Below are 11613 nucleotides of genomic sequence, written 5' to 3' on the forward strand. Positions count from 1 at the left end.
AGGATTATCATTCCTGCACAGATCCAGTGATACAGTTCATTATCCTGCCAGAAGACTCTATTACCACCAGGGAGCAATCAGTGCACATATACGATCAGCAATGATGGCATGATAGATATTTGTTCTTCCCAAAAACATTCCCCACCACAAACCGCCTGCCATGAAACATCCTTATACAAATGTCAGAGGAGCCAACTATCCCAGCAAAATATTCCCCATTCACCATCATAAACAGCCTGCGACTATTCTACATCATGTATGAGATGTAGACAGTGCATGACTTTGGTAATTGTTGCCACACACACACACACACCTTTCAGTTGGCATGATGTGAAAGGAAACAGTTTTTCTAACCACCACACCTTTTTCTATTCATTTGATGCAGACATCTGGGAAATGCAATCACAACGGAATGGTGAGTTTGCAGTATGTTAAATAGTCTTTTTGAAAGATTCTCTGGATCATACTCCATTGTACTCTGGTCATTTGAGCTACAGAGATCATCCTGCTAATTAGCACAAGTTGCTGTAGTCTTTTTGGACCTCATTCTTCCACCATTGATTTCACACTATATGGAAACTGTTGTTTTGTCCCTTTTCTTCTACATGATATGCAAGCACATTGGTATGTTGGATACAGTCTGTAGAACACATCTCAGAGAAGGATATACCAACCCTCCTTTTCACCCATAATCGTGCCTCTTTGAACATCCATCATATCACAGTCTCTTTCTGTGCTTGGTCACATGTAGTGCTATGTACAAACTGTACTCACACCTATGCAGTTGTTGTCTGCATTCACCTCACAAAGTTTTCATTCACATAATGTATGCCATTTGCTCCCATTACAGCAGTTTGTAGTATTTCAATGTTTCTTCAGTGTAATTATTATTATTATCATTCTTTATTCATCTTTCCCCATTTCTGATTTGCGTAATGTTGCTGTTAACTTCATTAGTCAGGCGCCTCCGTAGCCAGGAGCAGCAGTGCGTAGCACACGCTTCTTGATTAGACTGGGGTTTGAGCCCGTGCCCACCAAATACGGAGAATGCGGAAAGGTTAGGGAATGACCACTGCATATCCCTGGAGCAATATGGCCTTAGTTGCTAATGCTCCTAAAAACCAAATAACAAACAACAAACTTCATTAGTCATCAACATTAATGTGGTCTTTAACCACTATCAATCCTCTTGATCATATTAAAATATATAAATGTTGATTTAATAATATACATATTTATAGTTATTTCTTTTTGTTTGTTTGGGGACTTTAAGTGCGTCAACTACTTTGATTCCAGTATACTGGTTCATGTGGCTTTTTGTGTATTATATATATATATATATACAGGTGAGTGTTCAGGAAGCAGTTAAATGTTGTTTGAGTTGAAAAACCTGAAATGACACTGGTAACTGTACTTCCTCTGTCTCAGATTGGTTTATTATGCCTATAGTGAAGAGGTACCAGCCTCCGTGGCTGAGTGGTCAAGAGCGGGACTGCTGTAGCACATGCTCTTTGAGTAGAGCGGGGTTCAAGCCCCCGACTATTAAATACAGCTAACCTGCCAACCTGCACTGGACCAGCGTGGCAGATTATGATCCATTTCCCTCAACATGAATCATTGAGGAGGCTTCCATTATGCAGTGGATTGATAATGGTAGCAATTTACCTTTTTTTTTTTTTTTAGTGAAGAGGTCTTTAAGAATTCCTCCATTCTCTGATGGGATTTGGATCCAGATCTCTCCAAACAAGTCACAAGTTATACTATCATGGAGGATAATATATTCCAATACAGAGAAATGTCTCAGGTAGAATTTCAGATATGATAAATAATATGTTTGATTTAAAATTTTCGTGTACCTATTCAGCAGCAGCAGTGATGAAATATATACTTTTCTTTTATTTGGTTTTTTTTTTTTTTTTTTTTTTTCATGATAGTGACATTTCAGAAGATCTGATGGATCAATGTCTGTATACTTCACAATCTCCAAAGGTAGATTTGATGATTAGAACTTCTGGTGAAGTAAGACTTAGTGATTTTCTCCTTTGGCAAAGTAGTCATTCTATACTGTTGTTTTTAAAAGATTTATGGCCAGAGTTTTCATTTTGGAAGTTAGCTTATGCTATTCTTTATTATCAGCATAAGTTACCTATGCTAGAGGTAAGGGTTTTTATGTGTATTGCTTAAATGTTAGTTATATCCTTATGAAATGTAAGAACTTGTGAATTTCAACTTACAACAGTGTACTGTATACCCTGTTGTAAGTTGCAATTTAATATAGGTATTTTGACATTAATAAATTCTTTTGAATTATTGCTCAGGTGATTTATGAACTTAAAATTTTGCAGAGTAAAACCCAGAGTAAAATTATTTAAGTATGCCTATTTTTGAAAGGCATTATGTAGATGCTTATACTTTAGAATTAAGCAGATCCTGTGTAAAATAAAAGCTTTTAATTTGTAGACTACAATCTGTGTGTAGATTTGGTTGATGTTTCAAATTATATTTCCAGGTTCTTCATCTAACTAAGGAGAAAATACATCATAATAAAAAAAATAATAATTTAGAAAACAAAAAAGCACAGTTTTGCTTCTTTTTTTTTTTTTAGAAAGCACAAAAGTAGTAAGGCATAATAGTTTGATAAGCACAAGTCAAGGCTTGTGCTTATCAAAAGCACAAGCCTTGACTTGTGCTTATCAAACACTTCATCATCAACAGCTCTTAGGTGGTGATAGTGGTGTTGTGGAAAGGAGAGAGAGGTCATGGGCTCGAACCCTGGTCTAATCAAGAAGTGTATGCTATGCACTGCTGCTCCTGCCCACCCGGCTACGATGGTGCCTATGTGTGTATGTGAGAGAGAGAGAGAGAGAGAGAGAATTTCTTTCTGATACTACTTTTTTTTTCTTCCTGAGCTCTGCTTTAAGCTTCTGAGCCCCTGCTTTTAAGCTTCCCTTTAATCTTCTCACGTTGTAAGTTGTTATTTAACATTATGTTTTGCCAACAGTGATCAATATAGTCATACAGTTTACTTTTTGTTGATTTTCCAGCCTGGTGCAGAATTATTGTTTTTATGAATTAAAATTTTCTTTGTCAAAGCTCTTCAAAATCTTGTCAGCACTGTAAATTTGTTTAGAACTGAAACCCAGTTCAATTACCTTTTTGAATAAATTTTGCTGAAAAGGATCTCTAGTGGTGACCCGTCAGTACAAGGTGTAAGTCTTTTGCCACTTATGGACAATATATACTTCAGTAGTAATTTTTAAATTTATTGATCCACTAAAGTTTTGAAATTTTCATATCTCTGAATGATAAACAAGTCTAACCTTAATGTAAAACATAACATGAATAAATATATGTAGCAAAAATGAAGCAGACTTTTCCTAGCTTAGTGAAAACTATTTATGTCTTTGTAAAAAGATTTTCTTGGCATACTCAGCTAAGAGTTTTTTGTTTAGCCGTTGGACTGGTTAAATCAACATTAAAATTATCAAAAATAATCTTAATGTTGATGGTCTTTCACTGTCCACAGTCTTTTATTAATGAGCATTAGGAAATATTTTATTCCAAACGATTTGTGAGGAATTTTCCATTCTGTGATGATTCACAGCTCTGGGCAATCTATGTTGAAATTATAGATTTGAGCTAAACAGATCAAATCGTTCATTATAATGGAAATGCAGAATTCATATAATAAAAGCATTCAACTGTGTCTAATTTAATGTGTAAAAAACCAATATTCCAGAGAAAAAATTTCTTGTTTATACTCCAGCATGACCAACAGGAGAAAGAGGAGTTTACAATAAATTACGAATACAATCGTTAAATGTATTTAGCAGTCACAGCTTGAACCACGGTCCTGTCAATGAGCTGCTACTTGACCCTCGCTCCTGACCATTCAACTACATCAGGACTAAAATGTTCTTGTTTTACACTTAGCACGACCACCAGGTTAGAGGAATTTTCAATAAATCATGAATACAGACATTAATCATATTTAGCAGTCACAGGCTTGAATCACTGTCCACTCAAAAAAAAAAGGTATGCTACAGTACTTTTGAGTAGGACCACACCAAACCAGATGGGGGAAGACATAAAATGTTAGATTTAAACATTTTGCTGAAGTATTTAATGATTAGAGGAGTAAACATGTAACACCACTTGTTTTAGAGTAGCTTTAGTGAATTTACTGACCAAATATTTGCACTGGTGCAAAATTAAATTTAGAGTCAGGTATGCTACAGTACTTTTGAGTAGGACCACACCAAACCAGATGGGGGAAGACATAAAATGTTAGATTTAAACATTTTGCTGAAGTATTTAATGATTAGAGGAGTAAACATGTAACACCACTTGTTTTAGAGTAGCTTTAGTGAATTTACTGACCAAATATTTGCACTGGTGCAAAATTAAATTTAGAGTCATAATAAATTCCTAACTCTTTATTATGAGAAGTTACAGGAATCATATGAGAATCCAAAGAGGCTGAAATTTAAAAAGGAACTGGTTTATAGGTGAGCTGAGATTTATAAGGGTTAATTAAGAGATTAAATGATTTAAGACAGATGAGGAACTCTTCAAGTATGTTACAGAAAATTTTGGGATGCTTCAGATGTATAAAGTGAACCAGACCTTTGATATTCTTGATGCCAACTGCTAGGGAAACCAACATTCTTATAAAATCAAAGAAGAGGTTGCAGTAAGACTAATAAAAAAAAAGATAATGTACCATGTCCAGAAATGCCTATTGAAATAATGAAGGATATCGTAACATTATGGATAGAAGTAACATGGATCTTGGATTCATGAAAATATTCATCCACAGAATAATTTCAATATTTACAGATATGTTATAAAAGTCCTACAGGGTTAGTAGTGATTTTAAGCAAATGGCATCAAACTATGTTCAAAATGTTAGTGTACATGAAAACAACTTTCTTCTTCTTAATACACTAAATTGTTTTTTTTAGTTTAGGGTATTAAAGAACTAGGAAGTTTATAGTAAGCAAATACAGGGTGTTTCAGTTAAACGTTTCAGAACTTCTAAGAGGGGTAGGGTACATCCTGACAACTCGAAATCATATAGCAATGTGGGGTCGGAAATGCTTTCCTGAAGCGGTGTTGTACACAGAAGCACCATAAAGAAAAGAGACCGTAAGTGAGAAATCGTTTTAATAATACATGAAAAGAAGCAAAAGGTACATGGATTAAAGTAAGTGTTCGAAGTTTCTTCCACGGGCTACAATGCACGCCTCACATCTCCGACGCATGGACATCCGAACATTCTGGAATACTCCAGGCGAATTTCGAATTTCTTCGGCAGCTACTGCGATTCTTGCAACTAGCTCCTCAGCATTGTCAACAGGGGTGTCATAAACTAGTGATTTCATATGACCCCAGAAATAAAAATCAAGACATGATAGGTTGGGTGACCGAGCAGGCCAACGCACGGGACCACCACGTCCGATCCACTGTTGACCAAATGTGACATCCAGGTAGTTACGAACATCTCCGCTATAATGGGCAGGGGCTCCATCATGTTGGAACCACATTGTCTGTTGCGTCGATGCAGAAATCTGTTCATCTCTCAAAAGTTGTGGCAATACTTGCTGCAGAAAGATCAAGTAGATAGGTCCGGTTAGACGACATGGTAACAGGTAAGGTCCGATGAGGTGATCTCCCATAATACCGGCCCATACATTGACCGAAAATCGAATCTGTGCTGCACGACGTCGTATTGCATGCGGGTTCTCGACCGCCCAGATATGGTCGTTATGCGTGTTGAAAATTCCTTCCCTTGTGAAGGAAGCCTCATCGGAAAAGAACACTTCAGCAGGAAAAAGGGGATTTGTAGCACATTTTCCAAGGTACCACTGTGCGAAAGCAATACGAGGTGCATAATCCTCCGGTTGCTGTGTCTGGACACGCTGCACGTGAAACGGATGCATGTCTTGTTCTCGGAGAATGCTCCAGACGCTGCAATGGGAAACCCCGACTGCGTTTGCTAGACTTCGTGTACTCGTTCTTGGATTCCCCTGTACATGCTGCAGCACATTCTGTTTGACGGCTGGAGTCCATGCTGTTCTTACCCTGTCCCTGTCAGCTCTTTCAAATGAACCTCTCTCAGCTAACCTCTGGTGCAGTCTTGCAAAGAAATTATGACTGGGAATACGCCTCGTCGGATATCGTTCCGCGTACAAACGCTGTGCGGCTGGCCCACTACAATTTGCAGCCCCGTACGCCAAATGCATATCGGCTAGCTCTGCGTTCGTGTAATCATCCATCCTACTAACTTGGCGTTCTTGTTCAAGAAATTCGAAATTCGCCTGGAGTATTCCAGAATGTTCGGATGTCCATGCGTCGGAGATGTGTGGCGTGCATTGTAGCCCGGGGAAGAAACTTCGAACACTTACTTTAATCCACGTACCTTTTGCTTCTTTTCATGTATTATTAAAACGATTTCTCACTTACGGTCTCTTTTCTTTATGGTGCTTCTGTGTACAACACCGCTTCAGGAAAGCATTTCCGACCCTACATTGCTATATGATTTCGAGTTGTCAGGATGTACCCTATCCCTCTTAGAAGTTCTGAAACGTTTAACTGAAACACCCTGTATGTGACCATGGATAACCATAATGATTGTGATCACAATATAGGAAAGAACTGTTTAGATAGTTCTTTAATCAACAACCTGAGTACATTATTCAAGTTTGTTGATTAATGTGAACTGAGATAAAATATTTGATTAACACCCAATCCCTTTGTTTGGTTGTGCATTCAATAGTTCTCAGTCACTATGAGCTGTATAGTTTTTGTAGTTACACATGAATTTTGACATGCATTCTTATAATCCCAAGAAAAGTTTTCTGTTTATGTTAAAAAAATTCTTTTTTTTTTTTTTATATGGCCACTTTAACTAGTACTACTTAAGTAGTAATGGACTTGATATTAACTGTTCATAATACTGCCCTAATATTAAATAATTTCAATTTCTGGTTTGTTTAGAATTCTAAAATGTAGTCTGGTTTTTCAGATGAGGTCTTTCTTAAAAACAGTTGGGACTCATGGACCTAAACCCTTACAACAACCCAGATATAGCCTTTCTTTTTCGTATTCTTTTATTCTGGGAAGAATTCTTGAATAACAATATCATTCTCCATACTGCACTTTTCGATTTCATCTATAACCTAGCAAATAAATTCAGTTACATAAAATGAGAGCCACAGTTTTGTGTACTCAGAGTAAATTATAAAAAAAAATTCTCTCAATCTCACTGATATAATTAACCATCTTCTAGGATTATATTGATGGTGAATGTCCACCAAAACAACTTAAATTTGAAAATGTGTATTCATTTTCAATGTGAAATATAGTTTTCCTTCATTATTGGCTTGATTTTACTAGCCAACAAAAAATATTTTTTTGATCCCTCCGCAATGAAAACGTGATTCTGGAGGAAATAAATGCACTGATTCTGAAAATCAGCACAAAAAGTCTATCTCATTTACATCAAAAGATGTACCAACGTTTAATGTTAAACACTGGTACATAAAGAGATATCTTATATATGTATAATTCAAGTTTGAATTATATGCACACTCCTACTCTCGAGGGGCTGTTTTTGTTTGGAGGATAGATTTACAACCCCGAGAACATGTCACAATCAGTTAATACTAGGAAAACCTTTGCACAGCCTACAAAAATCCTCACCAAAAACACTAAGCAATCAAACCAATAATGAAGGAAAACTAAACCTCTTCAAATTGTAATTTATTGCATTGGAATTTTAACCTAAGAACCATAGGCAGAAGTCTGATTATGTTTATCACAAAAAACTTGAGGCCAGAACTGATTGCTAAAAATAAGAGAATTAGCTTATATCTGCTAAAATAAATCAGTATGTCATACATTACTGGCTAGAATATGCAAAATTGGCATATTTTGGTAAAACGTAACCCCCTCTATATTTAATAACTGTGATGTGATATGAAATTATCATGGTGATTTTCGAAATCTACACATAAAATTGGTTAAAAACAGCATTTAAGTTCGTGGAGGTAAAAATTGTGTTCGCTAGTATTTTCAATCTTTATCATTAATTGTTTGTTATTGAAGAAGATTTACCACAAAAAAGAATATTTTTTTTAGGTTTTGTTAAGGCTCTTCTTTTATATAAATATGAAGAGCTCTAAAACATGAATTTAAGATTAGTGGTTGTTTTATTGTCCAGTCATTGAGTGCACTGGCCCCACTACAACTGATCATAGCATCTCATAATGCCAACACTTCTCTTAGGCCAAATGTTCACATTTAATACTGTTATTGAACTATGGAGTGCATGTGTTTTTTTTATTCTTGTTTATTTTAAGTTTTGCTTGCCAACAGTGAAGATAACTCCCACATGCAGGCATTGAATAAATATTTTATAAAAAAATGTGTAAAGTACGTCAGATGGGAGTTTATTTTAAAAAATTAATTAAAAGTATACATTTTTAATATAAGAAATGGATTTTTTACAGTTGTATGTTTATATTGAAAATGAAGTTGGCTTTAAAAAGTGAATAGTTTTGAATTATTTCATACCTTCATTAAAAGGATCAATCCTGCTAATGTTATAATTTTTGATGCTTCTTATTGTTATATTTTTATTGTGCCAGATAGAGGGTTAAGCACAAACAACACATCAAAAGATACACCAGTTTTCTTCAGTTGCATTGTGCTCTTTTTACTTCTTTTTGAATAATCCTATATAATATATTGCAGCTCCTAAAATTTACCTTTTCTTGTTTTCAAAAGAGGCTCCCAACCCCTTTTATCTCCTCGGTTCAGAAAATTTTAGTGAATTTTCAGGTGGTGTATTGAGAATTGATTATTGTATCATTTTAATTGCAGAAAGTTCAGAGCAAGATTTACAGGCAGAATCAACTGAAAAGTGAAGAAACGTTACATGCATCTAAAACATCATATCAGAATGATAGCAGACATGAAAGTGATGATTCAAAATCTTTTAATTTTTCAAGTAAGCAAGAAAGAATAAAAAAATTCTTGAAGATACTACAGGAAAAACAACAGAAAGATTTGGAGAAATTACTTTGCTAGTGTTTTGAACTAAAGAACATTAGCTGAGCTCTTTAAAATGTTTTTAAAGAAAAGTGCACAGAACATATAAAATCTTGCATACTGAAGATTATTTATGTGTAAAAAAGTCCCATATTAAACAATGCTGGACTTTTAGTCCAGAATTATCAATTAACCAGTTGATATAAAGTTTGTTATGGCCAGCATATGTTACAGAAAGGAACATAAAAAAATAAATATATATATTTTTGTAGACTTTGTTAAGGCTCTTTCATGTAATTATGAAGAGCTCTAAAATGTGACTTTAAGAATTGCTGTGCACATTTACTTGCAGCAACCTTCAGTATGCCAATGACATTTATAAATGAAACCGAGGACAGGTAAATCTTCCCACTGAGAAATTAGCAGTTCATTAGGCAAAATGTAAATTTAGAAATCATAAAATTGGAATAATAATAATCCAATTTTAACATTGAATTCTCAAAATATTCATTAAAAGTTTACGCTACATATGACAAAAATATCCAGGTGTCCAATGGCCTGATCCTATAAATAATTGAAAAAAACAACAAAAACCCATTGCCTTTTAACACACACAACGAGTGTGTGTGATTTTATTTAATCATTGTTTAATTAATTTACTATTTATGTACATCTCTCCTCCTGACATGGAACACCCTATCTCGATGTGGGCTCCCTCCATTAAGGTTGTCATAATTCATGTCATATTAACTACTGGCCTTATGGCCATGAAGACATGCACTGCAATATACAAAAGGTACTATTGTTGCAATAAAGATTACCTAAACAGAAATATAATTGCATCATAAGAACAGCATAAAATTACATCTGAACAGATATAATTTTGTTGAAAAGATATACATCTGTTCGGACTTGCCCCTCTGGATGAGTAGGTGATAATTTCCTAAACATATCATTTTTTTTAACTTTATACCAATAATTCAATAATATCTGCTGAAACTGCAAAGGTAATATCTCTTCTGGTAGATTGATTATTGAGAAATCCCATCGCACTATTCTAGATACACAAAACATTGAATCCAAGGCTCTCATGGAGTGTGTGTATTGTTTGTTATTTACAATCAGTGCTCATCCCAGTGGAGTAACTATGCCATGCAGCCAGTGTAGTGCATAGGGGCCCACTGCCCTCCTTCCCAAAACAGGAATAATTTAACTGAATAAAAATGTAAATTTTTTAGGTATATTTATGATAAAATTTACTGTGTCTACGAACAATAATTTTTTTCATAGCTGCTGCTTGCAGGGCAATTTTTAAGGATTTGCTTTAAGGGTTTTTTATTTTTACCAAAACAAATATTTTCACAGAAGGGCCCCACACTAAACTTTGTATTGGGGCTCACCTTTTCTAGTTACAACACTGGCTAACCGATACATATTTGAGGTTGAGTCATGGTATTTGAAGATTCACAACTACTTTCAGCTTCAGGTAGCTGTTCAGGAGTTGCAGTTTTGCCTATTCTCTGACATTGAAATGCAGGTATCTTTTAAGGACACAAAAGGTGATGATATACACATAGGCATTAATAATATTAAGAGTGGCAGATCTGAGGACTTATTTAACAAGGACAGGGCAATGTTCAGAAAAAGTCATAAGTTTGGGTTAAATTTGAAAGTGTCTGCAATTCTTTTGGGTGGGGGGTATCCATAATAAGAACCTTGTCAAACAATTCAGCCTTGGAGAGACTGTAAAGCTCATGCAGTAGAATTTTTCTCAGTGTAGTCTGTGCTTGTTAACAGGAAGTACTGTTTCTACAGGGATAGGACACATTTAAACTGAAAGGGTGCAAGAATATTTTCTGAACACCGTTAACCCCAGGGGTTCACATCTGGTGAGTATGGGCTTGGCACACCCAGGGTCCTGAGCTGGATATTATCATTTTTCCCTATTTTGGTGAATCCCTTTTACTTCTGACTTTCTCTCTCTCTCTCTTGGGGTAATTCAGAATTTTTTTTTTTTTTTTTTTGGCTGGTGCAGCATAGGCTTCAGGCTTCCTTGCACTATATGGCTAATAATAATAATAAAGCAGCATTAGGTAGTTTGGAAAACTGCTACACTAGTGGAGATACACAGACTAATAGATTAACAACTGCAAGCAGAGGTGAAAGTGAGTCTTGTGCCGCTTATATTGGAATATGCAGTAGCCTAAAATTCAAACTGTGAGAGATTTCAAGGCCTGCTGGAGGTCCCATGATTCTGGGAGCTTGTGCTTAGGGTGCTTTCATATTGGAAATAATATGTCTTGTCGGTTTCTCATGGCCTACTCTGGTCAAGATGTACAAAGAATGGTGTAGAACAGGTCAAACCACTCCCCCTCCCCACTTTACAGAACTAAAAGATTATGCAAGGTAGATGCTTATGCTAAGAAAAGGTTGCAGTGCATTGTTTGGGCTCACTGGCAGGTTACTATGTGACAACTGATATAGGGAATGCAAGAACATCCCAAATGACAATGTACTGCATACTCAGACATATGGGGGTTTCACAGGAGATGACCCAAG

At 35.6% G+C, this 11613-nt stretch overlaps 1 protein-coding gene across 1 annotated transcript in view; it reads left to right on the forward strand.

Moving 5' to 3' along the window:
* Nucleotides 1–9271, forward strand: part of LOC150081305 (dehydrodolichyl diphosphate synthase complex subunit DHDDS-like) — a 66763-nt gene extending 57492 nt beyond the window's left edge. Inside the window, exons 5-6 of the mRNA XM_090379103.1 lie at nucleotides 1935–2157; nucleotides 8887–9271. Of these exons, the coding sequence (XP_090235229.1) occupies nucleotides 1935–2157; nucleotides 8887–9093 (430 nt within the window). The 3' untranslated portion in view covers nucleotides 9094–9271. The remainder of the gene's footprint in view (nucleotides 1–1934; nucleotides 2158–8886) is intronic.
* Nucleotides 9272–11613: the final 2342 nt, after the last annotated feature.

This window comes from Mastigoproctus giganteus, chromosome 8 (genome assembly GCF_048544385.1).
Source record: "Mastigoproctus giganteus isolate SK-2022 chromosome 8, ASM4854438v1, whole genome shotgun sequence".
NCBI lineage: Eukaryota > Metazoa > Arthropoda > Arachnida > Uropygi > Thelyphonidae > Mastigoproctus > Mastigoproctus giganteus.